General features: G+C 35.4%; 1 protein-coding gene across 6 annotated transcripts in view; it reads right to left on the reverse strand.

Moving 5' to 3' along the window:
• LOC105499976 (YTH N6-methyladenosine RNA binding protein C2) overlaps nucleotides 1-20,023 on the reverse strand; it is an 80,395-nt gene extending 60,372 nt beyond the window's left edge. The window contains exons 1-6 of one of the 6 annotated variants that reach the window (XM_071098598.1): nucleotides 19,635-19,683; nucleotides 18,368-18,458; nucleotides 15,620-16,320; nucleotides 8,499-8,695; nucleotides 6,892-7,091; nucleotides 694-860 (exon numbers count right to left, since the gene is read on the reverse strand). In XM_071098598.1, coding sequence (XP_070954699.1) covers nucleotides 694-860; nucleotides 6,892-7,091; nucleotides 8,499-8,634 — 503 coding nt within the window. In that variant the 5' untranslated portion in view covers nucleotides 8,635-8,695; nucleotides 15,620-16,320; nucleotides 18,368-18,458; nucleotides 19,635-19,683. Of the gene's footprint in view, nucleotides 1-693; nucleotides 861-6,891; nucleotides 7,092-8,498; nucleotides 8,696-15,619; nucleotides 16,321-18,367; nucleotides 18,459-19,634 lie in introns of those variants that run through there. The other 5 variants (XM_011772879.2, XM_011772880.3, XM_024787121.2 and 2 more) reach the window with 5 other exon arrangements.
• Nucleotides 20,024-20,083: the final 60 nt, after the last annotated feature.

Raw genomic sequence — 20,083 nt, forward strand, 5'->3', positions numbered from 1 at the left:
TTTTGCTTGCAAATAAAGTATGTTACAAATGGAATCAGATTTTGTATCATTACTGAGAACAAAAAAAAAGTACTACTTGTCAAGAAGGCATTACTAATACTACAGGCTGAGTATCCCTTATTCAAAATGCTTGAGACAGAAAGGGTTTTAGCTTTCAGATTTTTCCACATTTTAGAATACCTCCAGTTGAGCATCCCAAATCTGAAAATAAAAAATCCAAAATGCTCCAATGAGCATTTCCTTTGAGTGTCATGTTGGGACTCAAAAAGTTTTAGATTTTTGAGCATCATGGATTTCAGATTTTTGGATGTAAGATGCTCAATTTATACTACTACTGATAATAAATTCACTCATTAACAGTTATTGAGCGTTCACTATAAACCTCACATCAAACCTGTACTCTAGATGCTTTTCTTTGACTCATTTTACAGATGAGGACACTGAGGCTCAAATAAGTAAAATAACTGATCACGAAACTATGAAATGGAATTTTTATCTATGGTTCAAATCTTTTTCAAACTCTTCATTCAAAACTTCTCCAGATTTAGACAAGACTTCAATATCCTGATTTAGACTTACTTGGAGCAAAATGATCATCTAAATTTTCAACTAACACATCTTCTATTTTTAATGAAATATACTTAGTCTTTTTTAAGCATGATAAAAGAGAAGATAGATGAGAACTGTTTTTACCTGCTTTCTAATCGGATCTGATAACCAATTGTTTGACCAATCCTTTCCCTTCTCTCTGCGGCAACTCTTTCAGCCACAGCAATAGCTGCCAATCGTCTTGGTTGAGTACAAAATATACGGCAAGGGATACCATTTTTAAAGCAATCATCTAAAAGGAACTGAGGAATCTGAAACAAAAGTTTTAAAATACTATAAGATGACATGATCACATACTACAAAAAATCTAAGTGAATCAACTGAAAAACCGTTAGAACTCAAGAAGTTCTATAACAAGTCCAAATATAATCATAAAATCAACAACATTCATGTAACTAGTAATAATCGCTAAAAAATGTGATTTGAAAAGATCTTGCTCACAATAGAAACTAAAGCTAAAATATCTAAAATCAAATATATCCAGGAATATTTAAGGTTTACGTGAAGATTATAAAACGTTACTGGAAAAACATAAAAGAAGACCTGAATATATAAAGAAATATGCCATATTCATGGATGGGGATAATCAATGCTGTAAAAATGTTAACTTCTCCCCAGATTATTCCATAAAGTCAATGAAATAAAAATAAAAATTCCACTGGGATTTTTTAAATGATGAAAAGCATAAAAAAAAAAACAAAAATAGCCTATAAACCAGGATTGTAGATACTTTTTTGTAAATAAAATTCAAACAGGTTGGAAAGATTTAAAAATCAAATTCTTACCTACTCCCTACCACCAATGCCCTTATATCTTCTCCATAAAGGTAACTACTGTTACTTATGAACTCATTCAAGAAAAAAAATGTTTACACAACCCAGAATATTTGTATATATAAGCATGTTTTTCATCCATGCAAAGAGATGATTGTACTTAATGTCTGTAATTTGCAGTTTTCACATAACATACCAGATCTACCTAGCCCATTTTAACAGCTACATATTCCATCTCGTGGCTATGCTATAACTTAACAAATGATTAAACATTTAAGTAATTTCCAGTTTTTTAGGTTTGTTACTGATGTTGTTGCTTGATATTATAAACAACACTGCAGTAAACACCTGTCTCCACAGAGTTTTAGAAAGATATATGTACTAGCCGAAATCACTAGTAGTGAAAATGCTGAGTCAGAGAGTACACAAATTTTTAATTTATATGAAAAAATTATCAAATTGCTCCTCAAAACAATTTATACTCCTACCAACAAAGCAACAAAGCAGAAGAGCTGCCTTCCAACACCCATACAGATACTTGGTATCATCAATTTTTTAATTTCTGCCAATCTTAGAGTTAAAAAATATAATTTATTTTTATTTTTTTAACTGTGAGTAAAAGAAAACATCTTTTCATGCATGTGTCAGCCCCTAGGATTTTTTTTTTTTTTAAACTTGACTAGTTCCTCCAGATGTGGGAGTTCGGTCAGGATGGTGAAAGAAATTGTAAAATTATAGGAAATAAACACAAACCCTCTTGGAAAGTCTGGGGGTTTGCATAAAGTGGCTGAAGGCAGCTGAATTCTCTTAAAAGCTGAGCTCATAGATACATAGGAATGTAGAGGAGCTTATCTAAATAGCTTGTTTACTCATGTGGTCCTAAGACCAACCTTTAATCAACCCCCGTGCATTTGCTCTCTACAAGGTCGGCAATGTCAATTACCCTCTAGTGGTGTCTACTCAAGACCTTTGTCATTTAATCTATACTGAATAAATGTGAGCTTTGCTGGCTGATGGGGCCTCGGCTACAGCTCTTTACAGTACCTTCCTTGGTGTCGGTGAGTGGCCCAGACCCTCAGCCTAACTGACAGGCAAAACATCTGTGCCAGTATATGTCTCTCATCCATCACTGGGTCAGGGTCTGCAGGTCGGAACCCCGCATCCAGAAGCATAAATGCATAAGTACCACCAAGAAATATTTTAAAAGAGAAGATAAATGTATCACTTTCAAACTACAGAAAATCAATGATATCTTCTAAAAAATCCTAAAAGAAGCCAGAGCAGGGGAAAACCCTTACCTACAAAGAGCAAAGGTAAGAATTACAACCAAGTTTTCCTCAGAGCGGAGAGAAGAGGTGAGAGGAGAAAAAACAAAAACAAAAACACCATCCTAGAATTCTGTACCTTGCAAAATTATCCTTCAAAAATGAAGGAGAAATGAAGACTTTATCAGATGAATACAAATTGAGGGAATTTGTTGTCAGTAGACCACAGCCTTGCAAGAAATGTTTTTTGTAAGTTCTTTACAGAGAAAGAAAAATAACATAGGCCAGAAACTTGAATCTTCATAATGAAAGAACACTAAGGAAGGAATAAATAGAGGTAAAAAACTAAATTTTTTTTAACTTTTATTTTTTGTATTCTTAACTGATCTAACACTTAACAATTGGATCAAAATAATAATAGCAACAATGTAGTTTATTATGTATGTATATATCTTATGTGTGTACATGTATGTTGATGTATGGTTACATATAAGTAAAATGAATGACAGCAATGATACAAGGGACAGGAGGGAGGAATTAGGGTTATTTTTTCATTTAAGGTACTCACACTACCCGTAAGGTGGTATAGTGTTATTTGAAAGTGGACTTGGTTTAGTTGCAAATGTATATTGCAAACTCTAGAGCAACCACTAAAAAAGGTAAAAGATAATGAAGAAGAATATCAGGCTCACACTGTAAACAACAAAAAGCAGAATCCTGATGCAGGAATAGATAATGAGATTAAAGACACATAAAAAAAAATTTTAGCAATAGACCCTGGTACTACAGAAAGTTAGTATTTGGTCAAAAATAGCATCTTAAATCGGGTCGGGGAGTTTGGAGGGAAAGACAGATTGTTAAATAAAAGTTATATCTGAACTGGAAATAACATGAAGAAAAAGTAAAATTCCTACCTGATATAATACAATAAAATAAATTTCAGATGAATTTTTTAAACAATATAAAAGTATTAGAATAAAATATTTATAGAAAGAGCCAGGTGTGGTGGTATGCACCGATAGCTCCAGCTACTTAGGAGGCAGAAGCAGGAGGATCCCTTGAGGTAAGAGTTCAAGGCTATAGTGAGCTATAATCAACTCTGTGAATAGCCACTGCACTCTAGCCTGGGAAACATAGTGATACCACACCTATAAATAAATAAATACAGAAAATGTCCATTAATCCACTCTTAACATGCCCCAAAGCCCTAGAAAAATATTGACAGATTTGACTAAAAATGTAAAACTACTAAACAAGATACCATAAACAAAGGTAAAAAGTAAACAAAAAATTGGGAGAAATTATTTTTAAGATGTTTAATGGTCAACAGGCATGCATCTATAATATATAAACACTCTAAAAAATAAATCCAAAATTATTAAGCCAAAAAGAATAAAAATAAGGAACTCATACAAGATAAACAGATAAGAGGCAAATAAAAGATAACTAAGAATCAACAAAATGCAAGTTAAAATATTATTTTTTGCTGATCAGCTTGATAAAGGTTTAAAAAATTATATCCATTCTTGCCCAAGCTTTAGAGAAACAAGAACTTTCAATACTTTCAATACGGTAACATGTTAACTCTTTTTTAGAGTTATGGAACAATAACTAGTGAATCTAGCTGTTAAAATTTTTAATTGCCATATCCTTGATCTGGCATTTCCACTTCTAGGAAACTTATCCTATTGAAACATTCCTACAAATAAGCAAAAAAAATTAGGATACAAGTAAGTACAATATAAGAGAAAGATTCCTACTCTATCACTTCTTAGCTATGTTAACTAGAGTAGATTAACATCTATAAGTTTTAATTTTTATTCCTCATCTGTAAAAAGATAAAATCTACGTGTCTTGGAGTTACTGAGAAGATGAAATGAGACAACTCTTATATAACCCAACAAACAGGAAAGTGTCATTTTTCACCATTGTTTATTATCATTACAAAAATGTTCAGGAATACTATGCAGTTGTTTAGACAATGAGGCATATCTACAGGCACTGACTTGGAAACATATCCAAATCTGTTGTGAAAAAAAATCAAGATGCAAAATTATATGTTCTTAGCCTATGTTAAAAAACCAATATATAACAATGCTGTAAAGAGAACAAAAACAAAACATACAAACCCCACCACCACCACTACCACCAAAAACAGAAAAACAAACAAACAAAAATCCACCAGCACATATTTGGATATTCTGACAGTAATGCAGTGATACAGGGTGGCAAGAGAATTTAAAATCTTTCATTTTCTGGCCAGGCATGGTGGCTCATGCCTGTAATCCTGGTACTTTGGGAGGCCAAGGCAGGTGGATCGCTTGAGCCCAGGAGTCTGAGATAAGCCTGGGCAACACGTTGAAACCTCCTCTCTACAAAAAATTTAAAAATTAGCTAGGCATGGTGGCATGCACCTATAGTCCCAGCTACTTGGGAGGCTGAGGGAGGAGAATTGATGAAGCTCGGGAGGTGGAGGCTGCACGCCACTGCACTCCAGCCTGGGTAACAGAGTGAGACCCTGTCTCAAGAGAAAAAAAAAAAATCTTCTACTCTCTATAAAATATTTTCCATAATGTTCAAGTTTCACACAATGAACACAAATAAGAAAAAAAATTCAAAAAGCACTTAACTTCCTAATACCATTAAAGGTAAGATAAAATACCACTTACATTCTGTTTTATATTTCAAAGAATAAAAATATTAGTATTTTAATTAACTCTTTAAATATGACAAAATTATTTCTCAGGTTTGAACTCATTAAATTAATAGTTTCTTCTTAAAAAGCAGAGTATAATATTTAACTACGAATTAAATTCTAAAGTATCCTTTCATACCTAGTAAAATGATATACATAATTGTGAAAATAGGCATCCATAATTCCAATATATAGATATCATTAGCAAGGACATTCAAATAATTTAAACAAAGACCTATTTATTACATTTTGTCAAAACTTCCTTAATCTCTATTCTACATAATTAGAACTGCTACAATTAATACTTAATGGCAAAACTACTCAACCTAAAAAAAAATTATAACAATCTAAGACAGCTAAACAAATTCTCTGGAGTAACTCCATGGAATTTCACTTAATCATAAAAGCATTCATGCTGAGTCCAGCCATGGTGGCGTGTGCCTGTAATCCCAGTTACTCAGGAGGCTGAGCCAGGAGAATCGCTTGAATCTGGGAGGCAGAGGTTGCAGTGAGCTAAGATCGCACCACTGCACTCCAGCCTGGGTGAGAGAGAGAGACTTGGTCTCAAAAAAAAGAACTCATGCTAAAGAAAGATCTTGTATATTGTCTTCAGAAAAAATTGTCATCATGTTTTTAATTATTCAGTTTTACAGGAACAAGTTTTAAGGACAGAGACATAATTCTGTAAAAATGTTTAAGTCCTTCAAGTAAAAAACTGGTAAACTTTATAATCAACTTCTCCTCCCACCTTGCCTTAGAAACTAAGCCTATTAAACCAACCAATATAATCAAATCTTAGGCAATTGTCAAAAACAAAATTATGTCCCTAAAGGAAGAAAACCTACAAATATATTTATTATTTTATCTGAACCTCTATTAAAACCAAAGTAATTTTAGTAATTTTAAGCTGAAATGCTGCAAGAAAGTACACAAGAAAGTCATATGATATCATACTTACTACTTCCAATCTGTTATCCTATGAGTAAAACTTCATAAGGAGTTACTTTGATTCTAAAAATCCAAGTCAAACCTATCATATTAATTCCATTCTACAGTCAACTTCATATTAATATGTTATTACTGCTTTTACTTTTGTTCCTATATGCAAAACACTATGCTAGGCACTTTACAGAGATAATCTTTACACCTCACTATGAAAGGTAGCAATTATTAGTCTCATTTTATAAATGAGAACTCTGACTCACAGAGGTTACAAAAAGAGCCTAGAACTTCCGTAAGTGAGGGAACTGGAATCTAAACTCAAGGCCAAAGCCCATCTTCCTTCCATGATACCAAATCGCTTTCCCACCTCTGTTTAAATAAAGGCCTAATGCACTAGTTTAAAAATAAGTAAATTATTTAAAACATTTTCTTTCTACAAATTCTCCAAATATATTCCAGTAGTAATTTATTTCTGAAATAACCATTACTATAATATCCACAAGTTTCTTTTTCTGTTTTTTTAAACATATGCAGTGTAAATTTGATATAAAATTATGGGACTATATATATATATATTTTTTCTATAAACAACAAAAAAGAAACAAACCTGTGTGGTCTTTCCAGACCCAGTTTCTCCTACAATCAAAACTACTTTATTTTCCTTAATTATTTTAACAATTTCTTCCTGTTTCTCAAACACTGGTAAAGACTGCCTAAAAGAATCAAATTCGGATTCTCCTCTTTTCACTGGAATCTGAGGTATGCCATTGTTGAGTCGCCCACTTGTCTTGCTCATTTCCCGGTTTTCTTTGAAAATGAATAAAAGAACAAAAAATGTATGATCAACACTGAAAAAGAAGTGTTAAAAATAAGTATTTTTTTTTGCCAAACCTAGAAAAACATGTCAAAAGAGGTAATTTCTAACATAATTCCTTTCAAATGTTTTCTTCTCTACTCAGTCTATATAAAGTTGTCAAGCAATATCTCAATTGTACTCTTACACATACTATTCTCATTGAACATGTTACAAATTTCAGTACCAATTAGAAAGCAAACCTCTCAGACATATTTCTGGTACATAATGTTTAAAAACTGATAAAAATAAATCATTCAATAACCATTAAAAATAAAACAATCTTGATAATCCAAATGATTTTTAGGCTTGTTATAAATTTCTATCAAAAATTTCATGGAAAATTAAATTTTTATAGTAGGAAATAATGTGCATACTTATAAGATCTGTCACTACATTAGGAAAACATATTACAAAAAAAGAAAATATCCCATGTACGTTTAATGTTATACATGTAAGACTAAGTGATCAAATAGAATAATTATGTGTTAAATATAAGGGTCCTAATGTTAACAAATTTATTAATGGAGTATTTTAGCCCAACATCCACATTTAACTAAACAGACAGGAATAAAGAAGAGGTATGAAATGTCTTATATCCATGTAGCTCAAAATATGTTTGTGTGTCTATGTTTAAAGTGCAAGTTCTTTGATATCTAGGACCACATATTTTCTATATTCTGCTGATCTATTCCAATAGACAGTAATAACTATGTAAATTTTATCACCATAGGCAATAAATAGTTTTCTTACTAGGGAAGTGATCTTTCCAAACGGTGAAATTACATCTTTATTTTGTAACCCAAATACATTATTTATCTACCTTTTAGCAACTTAACGTACTGAAGACTCTGTCCAATCTCTTACCAGAGCTAAAGCCCCAATTCAAAATCTCACTTATTAGTGTGTCATGGCAGTATAATATAGGAAAGCCTAGTCCCTGGAGTCAAATACCCACTCTGCAGTTTACTGGCTGGTTTGGTGTCCTTGAACAAACTATTTAATTCTTCTAAGCCTCAGTTTCTTCACCTGTGAAATAAGGGAAATTCTTACCTTGCAAGGGTTGCTTGCTATAAGGCCCCATATAAAGGGTTTAGTATATCGCCTCGCACCCAGTTAATGCTCAATAAATGGTAGCTATTGATATTATTATAACACTCAAAAAAAAAACTTGGTTCAACTTAATTACATGCTTTAACGCTACACTTTGTTTCAAATTTTTACAACTCTTAATCATTTCTAACAAACTATTCCAATGGAGAAATTTATTTCATCTTAGTTTTCGAAAATAAATCTAAAATAGAAAAAGAATAGTCATCAAATAATAGGGTAAATGAGGAAGCTCCCCAGAAAATACATACCAGCTTCAACTGCAAACACATTTCCTCTTTCTGTTTTAGGCAGAAGTTCTGTACGCTCTTTATTGGTGACAGGAAATCTTTGAATTAGGCTCCTAACAGCATGTTTTGTATTATGAGTCAAATTACAGGTCATCATTGCATGAGCTGTTTCTGATCCATCTTTCTTCTTCACAGTTAGGTATCTATTTGCTCCCTTTCTGAATATTAATAAAAATCATTTATTTACTATATACAGTCAACTTGTTCACATATGATGTATGCCTACTTAGAAAATATGTCTCAAGCAAAACATTGAAAAAAATCAAAATGCTTTGGGAGAAGATGCTGAAAGTCCAAAAAAATTCAATAAAGAAAGATTTGGGCTAAAGTGGCCATAAAACTATTTTCAGTTAAAATTTCAAGTGCTGCAAATCTAAGTTTAAGTCCACTAAAAAGGCTTACTTACCCTTAAGTGTTAAAGTTTGTCTTTAGCAGACTTCATGGTAGATGAAACATCACCAGTTAATATAATACATGCTGGGAAGCATACAGAGGGGGAAAACATCAATCTGAACAATAGAACCTAAAAATGATAATGAAAAAGTTATGGTCCATAGTTCAGACTGATATGTCCCAGTGAATGTTTCCACAGTAAGTTGGTAATGAGACACTCCCATGAAAACCTGTTATGAGAGCCAAGTTTAGTGGTTGGACCAAAAAAGCATAAATCAGCATTACTGATAAATAATTTCAGATGCATTTGTAATAAAATATTTTTCAGAGCTTCTGGTTCTACTCTTCAATTATAAGGTAATGATGATTTGTAACTGTTCAAGGTATTTACTGTAGGTGTATTGTTTCCTCAGCTGGTCCAGGACTGAGCATATCTTTTATGACTTCTGTAGCTCTAAGAGTAGTATAGTGTTATATACCAGGAAGTTCCCAAATGTGTTTTGAATGATTTCATAATACATGCCTATAATGTAGCAGTGTAATACTGATTAAGAGCTCAGGCTCCAAAGGCACACAGACCTGAGCTTGAATCCCACCTCTACCACTTACTAGTTGTGGCACTACAGGTAAACTACTTAATGGCTCTGAGCCTGACACAATAATAATATATACCTCAAAGGATTATTCATACGATTAAGATAATATGAGCAAAGTGCAGTATCTGTTGCAGAGTAGATTCTAAATAAATGAAAACTATTATTATAGTCAGAAACGATATTATTTCTTAAATTTTAAGTTACCCAAAATATTTCATAAAATGTTTTGCCATTTCTTATGTCACTATTATACTATAGAAATAATCAACAGAGCCTAATTACAATGAAAAATTTATAATTTACAAAGCAAATTTTATAATTTTTCAATTTTCATTAGATGTAAATTTTGTCAACAGTATCTTCACCATAAGAATGATATCAAATTAGGGATTAACCTATACAGTCTTAGCATATAAGTGTTCTAAGTGAGGCTTCCAATTTACCGAGGTAAATTTCTGGAAACTCCTTATTGAATGTTTCAATGAATTATAAGCTTTCTATGTTGTTATTTACTCCTTAACAAGTACTTGGTGGTGCTTAAAATGATGCTATAAAGATGAAATAAAATTTAACCTGATCTAGAAGTTTTAGTTATTTCCATGATAAATTCAAACTATTGAATTCTAGAAACGTTCTCTGTAGTAGGTTATTTTCCCATGGACCTTTCTGAAACTTCAGGACAGTCATTATAGACTCAATAATTCATTTCCCTTCTGTGATGTTCATTTCATAAAATTTTAACTACAAAAGGCAGGAAGTGAGCTGAAATGAGCACCAGAGCAAATGGTAGGAGGCTAATATTCAGCTAGTAATAAACTTTCAACTAGTTATATGATCAACAGCAAATCATTTTACTTTTCTGACACTGTATATTGGTTAATTTTTCAAACTTCACATTTTTAAGAACTCAAAGATGCTTTAATTTTCTTAAAAATCATCTCAGAAAGGTTGTGCTATATTTCACCTTTAATTTTATTTTATTCATTCACTTAGTCATTTATCATATATAAACCAAACACTGACTTTATGCCAGGCACTATGGTAGAAGCCAGGAATACAAAATTGAGTAAAATATACCCTTTCTCAATAAGCTCACAACTGAAATAATAAGTCAGATTGAAACCTTCCTAACATAGGTTACCTAATATAGCATTTAGGTATTTAAAAAAACTCATAACAAGCAGGTGGGACTACTTAGCCATTACCATTTAAAATTTACTGAATTCCGTTTGAACACATATGGTAGAATGGAAAGATAATATCAACTTGATAGTTTTTATGTTTTAGTAAAGGATTCTACTTGTGCTTTAACTGATTATTCCTACCACAGTCAGCACCACAGTGACACTAATATATCATAAAAGGATTAATGAAATTTTTGGTAAAATATTCACCTCATTGTTGTGAGGATGGAAACATTAAATACAGTAGAAATTTGTTGTACTATGTAAACTAACAAATGGATCTCCTCATTATGCTTTCATTTCATGATAACTGAAACTATGGTTTGATGATAAACACAGGAATCCTTTATACAAAGCGAAATTAACTAAAAACTAGCTGCACATATGGAAAATACGCTAGCTAAGTGAAATTCACAAGAGTTTTTTAAATAAAATGTAAACCCCATATGCAATTTCAAAATATAAAAGTAAATGTAATAAAATTACAGATGAGAGCATCATAACATCTAACTTTCGAAAAATAAAAGTAACCAATGCATTTTGGCATTTCAATGGCTTCTTCCTTAGAAAGAAAAATGATGCTATAAGTAATCAAATTTGACACAATGTTAATAATAATCAATTTATTAATTTACAAAGGATGTTACTAAACATTTAAATCAAATATAAACATATGCCTCAATATTCCCTACTTCTAAATCTAAGAACAGTTTAAAAGATCAGCTGAAGAGCCAACATCTGAAATGACTACTTAAAAAGCTCACAGACACAGGAGTCTCTTAAAAACAAACAACAACAGCAACAAAACAGACATTCATTTGATGCCTACTAAATACTTAATTTCATATTCCCTTAATTTATATTTCCATTAGGCAGACAGATGCAAAGATCTAGCTCCAAACCACTTTCTCCCCAATACTGTAATACAGAATTGGAAATGTATTAAAGTTTGCATCACACTAATTTGTACTTTTTTAAGACTACCTAAAAACTAATAAACCAACCAGTTCACTTCATGTTGTCGCCAAACTGAGCACAGTTGCTTTCAAGGCATGGTCACTATGCCTATAGTAAATTTGTTTTTCTGGGTTTTTTTTTTTTGAGACATTGAGACAGAGTCTTGCTTTGCTACCCAGGCTGGAGTGCAGTGGCACAATCTCAGCTCACTGTAACCTCCGCCTCCTGGGTTCAAGCAATTCTCCTGTCTCAGCCTCCCAAGTAGCTGGGACTACAGGCGCCCCCCCGCCCCACTATGCCCGGCTAATTTTTGTATTTTTAGTAGAGACGGGGTTTCACCGTATTGGTCAGGCTGGTCTCGAACTCCTGACCTCAGGTGATCCATCCACCTCAGCCTCCCAAAGTGCTGGGATTACTGGCATAAGCCATTGCACCCGGCCTATTTTTCTGGTCTTAATGAACTATAAGCTAAATTGAAGATGAGATCTATCCAATATTTCTGTTCTAACTCCTCAAAGCACCTCCTACATTGCTATGAACTTCATGTGAACATCAAAAAACAATTAGTTAAGATTAACTGTGTTCAAATCCTGGCTCTGCCACTTGCTAGCTGTGTGGTCTCAGGAAAATTACTTAACATCTCTAGGCTTTAATTGCCTCATGTGTTACACAGGTGCCAGGTGTTAAAATAGACTCTGCCTTATAAAACTGTTGTTAAGATCCATGGTAGACTGGATAAATAAAATGTGGTACATATACACCATGGAATACTATGCAGCCATAAAAAAGAATGAAACCATCTCTTTTGCAGGAACACAGATGGAGCTGAAGGCCATTAGCCTTAGCAAACTAACCCAAGAACAGAAATCCAAATACTGCATGTTCTCATTTGTAAGTGGGAACTAAATGATGAGAACACATGGACACACAGAGGGGAACAACAGGCACTGGGGTCTACCAGAGGGTAAAGGATGGGAGGAGGGAGAGGATTAAGAAAAATAACTAATGGGTACTAGGTTTAATCCTGGGTGATGAAATAATCTGTACAACAAATCCCCTTGACACATGTTTATCTATGTAACAACCTGCACGTGTACCCCTGAACTTAAAAGTTGAAAAATAAACTATATCCACACTAGTACACAAATGAAGGCATGCTCTGACATACATCCTGCTGCATTTAATGTATAAGAAGGAACCACTGGTCCTTGTCACTCACTTCTGTGAAGAGAAAGTGCACTAAGGCCATGGGAGTCACCCACTTTCAGGTCAAGGTCTATCCTTTCCCCTCTGGTAAACACCAGGCCAGAGATGAATCAGCCCCAAAGGCTCTCATCCAAATATGAGAATGCTGACTCCTTCTCATTAAAAAGAAAAAAAAACTAAGAGATTATCTTATTTTCAGTAATCCTTTTATTCTTGGGAAACCCCAGTTTAAACGTGATCTAATTTTTTATTTTATTTAATAATATTTTATTTAGCATATTACACCTATGCTCATAAGTAAGATAAGCCCATAATTTTCATTTCTAATATTTTCTTTATCTGAGTTAGGTAGCAAAGTTATACTAGTTTCATAAAAAACAGGAGGTGTCCCTCTCTTTGATTCTCCACGAAAAACTGAAGTAAAAATAACATTATGTTTATTGTGCAGCCATAAAAAAGAGTAAGTTCATGTTCTTTGCAGGGACATGGATGAAGCTGGAAACCATCATCCTCAGCAAACACAGGAACAGAAAACCAAACACTGCATGTTCTCACTCATAAGTGGGAGTTGAATAATGAGAACACATGGACATGGGGGGAACATCACACACTGGGGCCTGTCGGGGGTTGGGGGAAAGGAAAGGGAGAGCATTAGGACTACTATCTAATGCATGCAGGGCTTAAAACCTAGCTGATGGGTTGATAAGTGCAGAAAACCACCAGGGCACATGTACACCTATGTAACTAACTTGCACATTCAGCACATGTATCCCAGAACTTAAAGTAAAATAAAAGTAATAAGAAAAGAAATTATGTTTATTGACTCTTTCATTTAAATTACCTCTGAATAGGCATTTGTGTGAGTAAATTTCTAATCTTGATTAAATTTATATAATGATTAAAAAAAAAAACAACTGTTGTTAGGATTAAATGATAATCCATTTAAAGCACCTAGCACAAGTACACAACAACACTTAATAAATGTTTGCTCTTGCCTCCTCAAGGAATGCAGCCCTGCGATATCTTGATTTTAAGTCCATGGGACCTGTGTTGTTGGACTTCTGACCTCCAGAACTGTAAGATAATTTTAGCCACTAAAAAAAAGAGTTAACTCCTATTATTATTGGACACAGCAGGTTTTCTTTTTAGTGGATATCCAAAAATTCACTACCTGAAAACCATTTTTCTTACTTTAGCTGGGAGGAGAGAGGAAGAATGCAGTACGCAACTTTCCAAGACAGGAGGCAAGATGGGCAGTAATCTTAAATTTGAAAAGGGGAATGTCCTTGTAGGTTGGGAGCCTTCTGGTCAGGGTAAGTAGAGTACTTTGGTACTCTAGTTGGTACCTATTAGGCAGTGACCTTAGCAGTCACAGAATAAGAAACTTGTACTTGGAAAATCTACTTTCATATACTTCATATTTTCCCATTCTACAGATTTTTAACAAAGTTCATTTTGTAAAATCCATTTTTGTCTAACTTGGACTGAGAAAAATCGAGACGGGATTTTGTTTTCATTATAAACAAGGCAAAGACTTAGAAAAGTGAGCCTTTAGGACTAAAACACAGTGACCTCAGTGTGACTTTAAACACAACCTTTGAAGTTGAGGAAAAGAAGTAAATAATGATGTGAAATTTTTGGTATGTGAAACCTGACTAGAATTTCAAAGAAAACTTTAGGATATACTAAAAATCACAAAATGGGGCTTTTATTCCAAGAATGTTTTCACTAAAAGACAAGCAATTACAAAAAATAATCAAAACAGGTCCAAGGCACACTAGCTCAGGCCTATAATCCCAATACTTTGGGAGGCCTAGGCAAGAGATCACTTGAGCCCAGGAGTTTGAGACCAGGCTGAGCAACATAGCAAGACCCCATCTCTACAAAAAAAATTTTAAATTAGCCAGGCATGGTGGTGCATGCCTGTGGTCCTAGCTACTTGGGAGGATAGCCTGAGCCTAGGCGTTTGAGGCTACAGTGAGCTATGATTGTGCCACTGTACTCCAGCCTGGGCAACAGAGGAAGATTCCTAAAAAATAAAAATAAAGCCAGGAGCAGTGGTTCACGCCTGTAATCCCACCACTTTGGGAGGCTGAGGCAGGTGGATCACAGGGTCAGGAGATCAAGACCATCCTGGCTAACATGGTGAAAGCTCGTCTCTACTAAAAATATAAAAAAAGTAGCCGGGCATGGTGGTGGGTGCCTGTAGTCCCAGCTACTTGGGAAGCTGAGGTAAGAGAATGGCATGAACCCAGGAGGCAGAGCTTGCGGTGAGACGAGATCGCGCCACTGCACTCCAGCCTGGGTGACTAAGCAAAACTCTCATAAATAAATAAATAAATAAATAAATAAATAAAATCAAAGCAGGTAAAAGTCAATTATTTGGAAGATGAAAAACAAAATCCATCACCAATGGCTTAATTTTGAAAGAAAGAATATCAAAAAGAAAAAAACTGACCAGAAAAAAATTAAGAACTATCACAAAAAGTCTGGAATCTTATCTTTTAAAACTTATATAAGAAGCCCAAATAAGAGAACGAGGCAATGAGAGACTCGAAACAGAATCCAGGCTTTCTGCCCTTTATACCAGGTGTCCTCTCAAATACGTACTAAGAAACTATAATATCAGACACATACAGACACACACACACACGCGCGCACACACACACACACACAGAGGAAAACTAACTTGCCAAGTTAATAAGATTTTTCACAAAAATCCGGCTGGGCCCAGTGGCTCACGTACTTTGGGAGGCCAAGGAGGGAGGATTGCTTGAGCCCAGTAGTTCAAGACCTTCCTGAGCAACATAGTGAGATGCTGTCCTCTACAAAAAACAGAAAAATTAGTTGGATATGGTGGCACATGCCTGTAGTCCCAGCTACTCAGGAGGCTGAGGTGAGAGGATTGATTGGGCCTGGGAGATGGAGACTGCAGTGAGAAGTGAGCCATGATCGTGCCACTGTACTACAGCCTGGGTGACAGAGCAAGACCTTGTCCCCCGCTCCCCCTACAAAAAAAAAGTGAAAGGGTGAACAGATAATTTCATGAAATATAAGTCAGGTACAAATTCTGATACAAATGAAAAGAAAGGATTTGAGAAGTAGATTCAAAGTGATTTATTTCTTTTTGTGAAAAGAAGAAAAGGCATTTGAAAATCACAAGGACCACTAAGAAAATATAGTACAAAGTTTACTCAAAGATGAAAAGGAGAGAGAAGTAGCTAGGGTATTTCATAAGAAGGTTGAAAGCATTAAGGTTATAGGTATTAGGGACTGGATAAATAGACAGCATTGCCTTGCTTCCCTTAGCATCTCTTTTCCTTTTTCTTCTTTCTCTGGCTCTTCAATGTTTCCGCATTCCCCATTTTTGTCTCCATAACTTTCTTCTTGATTTCTCCTTCCCAAGATATTTATTCATTCCAGATCAACTCTTAGACGACTATGATACTGAAGAGAAGGACAGGAAGTCTACTCTAATGGACTGCTTTTCTAAGTTAGCTGTTTAGAATGCAAGACCCATGTAACCATAGAAATGACGTAGCTACAGAATTGTACATTTATAACATGCATTTCCCAGCTCAGACCCAAAACCTCTTACTTGCAACTACTAAACCCAAACAGTGCTAAAACTGGAAACTTTTAAGTTTGCAGTAACCTCATTTGACATCAAATGTGATCATGTGATTACATTGACATGAGGTTATTAATAGTCTCAGTGTGAATATTCATAAAACTTCCAGCAAAAATACAAATGTGACTAAAGGTGATGGCCATATTTTATTAGGTAGATTACATAACATATTGCAAATATACCCAAATACCTTTCTAAAGTCTAAAAAATCTGAATCTCAAACATATTTAGCCCAAGTGTTTCAGGATAAAGTATTATGGCTTTGAACTATATTTTTATTTTCAGGTGCAGTATTTTACCTACCTAGTGGACTATAATATAGGCACACTCAGGAATCTAACCACTGTTCCAGCACTGGCCTTAGTGATGTTCAAAATGCACATTCACCTAAACTAAATCCCATCTCAGTAATTTATCACTGTAGTAGGCAGTCATATGCAAGACATTCCTACATCAGCTACTTTCATCTTGGGACCGTCTGAAGATTTATTAATTAATATATTTACTTAATTTTATCTTTTTTTTCCATGTCAGTAGTTCTCAACCTGAGCAATTTTGCTCTCCAGAGGACATCTGGCAACCTCCAGAAGCATTTTTGGTTGTCACAACTGGGGTTGGGGGTGTTAGTGCTATGTAGTAGTAACGGCTAGGGATGCTGTTAAACACCCTACAGTACACAAAACAGAATAAAGAAGTATCCAGTCCAAAATGTCAACAGCACCAACAGTGAGAAAGCTTCCTTTATATTGATCCCACCATCCTTACTGACAAAATGAAATAGGTCCACAGAATTTAGAGTTTTTCAGTTTGGATGGCTCAAATGACTTTTCCCCACTGTAGCTCTGTGATCCTCCCAACAAAACAAAACAATTTCCTCCTGTACCACTTTTTAAAATTATTTCTAATCATCCGATTCTTGACTTGGTAGGAAAGAAAACAATGAACATATGTTCTAAAGCTTACTATTACAGTGCAGTAACAGTAAAAGACATAAGTTTCATAAATAATTGTACTTATTATCTTTTGTACATCAATATTTCAAATGAGATTTCATTTCTATCAAAAAATAAAAATATTTTTCTCAAGAAATCAACTTCAACTTTTAAACTATTTTTTTCTTACATCTTAAAATTTACCTTTGAAAGAGTTCAGAGTATGCCACCCAAATATATGTCACTCTCCCATAAAGATTATTTTGAGCTGAAGGCAATTGAGAAGAAGCAGACCTAAAAGAACTCTGCCCTCCCCTGCTTTACCAGAAAGGGCAGGACTATTCTTAATAAGAGAAACCACTCTAGACTCTTAACCCAGAGACAGCACCAGAGGAACCTACATAACCAACCTTGCTAAAACAACACATACCTTCCATTAGTTTCCCCATATATACCTTCCCACAATTTACTGCACCTACAAGTTCAAAGTCCTTTTCCTTTGTCTTGTCATTTTTTAAATAAATTCATTGTTCTTTATTAAGATGCCACATAAGCCCCATGTTTGAGTTACTATCGAGTTTTCCCCTATGTATGCATGATGCATATCTTAATAAGCTTATGTTTTTCTCTTGTTAATATGTTTTTTATCAGTCTAATTTGCAGGGTCCCAGCCAAGGAACCTAAGCTGGGTAGAGGAAAAAGCATTTTCCTAGGGAAAAAGAAAACAAAACAAAAAAGGCAGGGAGAGGTAGATAGAAGGAAGAGGAAAGAGGTGAATTTGGTACAGACCTGAATCATTTTATCTACACAGGATACAATTAAGAATGTGAAGTTAAAACAGTAATAACTACTTAAACGTACTCAGAAACATTCTCCCTTTTTTGAGCAAATAATCTTTTTTTAAAAACAATAAGAAAAGCTACCAGCTTACCCTTTACTTTTAGAGACCAAACCAAGAGACTGACTGAGTCGATGAATAAAGGCTCTTTCAGTACTGGTCAAAGAAGAAGGAAATTCCATCTCTACATGAGAAAAAAATAAAAGCAGTACAATTTGTAGGTAGGCAATTTTCTCTCAAGTAATACACACAGACATAAAATATGAAAAACATAGACAATCAAATTTATTATACTTTATGTGAGGTTAACTTACTTTATATTTCATATTCTAAGTTAATAAAATTAATATATTTTATTAATAACTACTGAACGTCTACCAGAATTCTGATATTGATAAAAAGACATCTATGTATTAAACCTAAATGTGATAAAGGCCTCTGATGTTCACCAATAAACGACTCCTCTTACTTGTGCTGGAATTTTGAGTTGGTATAATGACTGAACATATTTAACTTGGTCCCTACTTGTTTAGTTAACAAAATAAATGATGAGATATGCTCAAACATTATGAATTCTCAACATGAAACTCCATTGTCTTTGCTTTCGAAACTGTATAGAATTCATATTTCACTATTTCAGAGGGATTTGTTATATACTGCTGAGGCTTTCTCTTTTTTTAATGTGAATTTACAATCTCTCTGTCCAGAACATTCCCCATTTTTGACTATAAAGAGTCCAGAGTAAGAGGTCCCCTAATTAAGCCAGCAGGTCCGAATGAGCCCTCAACATACTGTACAGGTCACCACAGGTCAGTTGCTGGTTCTGCACTATATGATCCAAGACAAGCGGCTTTCTAACCTCAGGAGGTGTGGAAGAGGCTTCGTGTGCCAAACAGGTTTAAGTGGGTAGCGTGATTGCTTCAGGGTTCAAACGTATTACCGGTGCACTTACTTATATGTTTGATTTCTTTCTGCTTTTCTACATCTGTAGCTTAAACGTGCCACAATTAAGGTGACACTCCCTTAAAAAAATTTTTTTAAGGGTTAGGGCTAACCAATATCTGAAACACGGTGGCTTAACCGCCCAAGGCTGTTGAAAGACGCGGGGGAAAAAAACACTTGCAGCTAGCGAGCAAAGTGCCCATAACCCCACTAATGCGCAGAGCACCTCGCATTTTACCGCAGGGCTAACAGCCGCGTTCCAGACCCGGGTGCCGCCGCTGAGGCCCGACCCGGACGGTGGCCCGGGTCCTCCCTCCCTCTTCGGAGGCAACTCCATCACTCGGTGGGCCCAGGTTTGGGGGGCGCTGGGGTAAGGTGGTGTCCTGACGGCCAGCAGGGTCCCTGTCGGGAACCTCACCTCTCTGGTCCCCGTATCGGAAGCGCTCCAGCGCGATATTGACTGCGATCTTCACCTCCTCATCAATGCGAATGTCCTTCAGCCCCTTGGCCCGCCCGCCGCCCCCAGGGCCACACGGCGAGGGGCCACCGCCTCCGCCACCGCCAGGAGCCGGCTGCCGCGGGGAGACGCTGCTCGGCCTGGACATTGCCCTGAAGAGATGGTCTCCCCGCACGGGAGCGGCCAGGCCTGCTGGGTGACAGCCAATGACAGAGACCGTGGGACTCCGGGGCCACTACCCGGCGGCTCCGCAGACGGCCTGCGTTGGGCTGAAGTCACCAGAAAGCCCTCAGTCACCACAACAGCAGAAGTGAAACCTGCGCCGTTGATATCACGGCGAGGCGGGGAGCGCGGGCGTAATGACGTCACCAGGGCCGACGCCCGTGACCTCAGCGCGGCCGCGCTGCGCG

This window comes from Macaca nemestrina, chromosome 6, assembly GCF_043159975.1.
Source record: "Macaca nemestrina isolate mMacNem1 chromosome 6, mMacNem.hap1, whole genome shotgun sequence".
In the NCBI taxonomy this organism is placed as follows: Eukaryota; Metazoa; Chordata; class Mammalia; order Primates; family Cercopithecidae; genus Macaca; species Macaca nemestrina.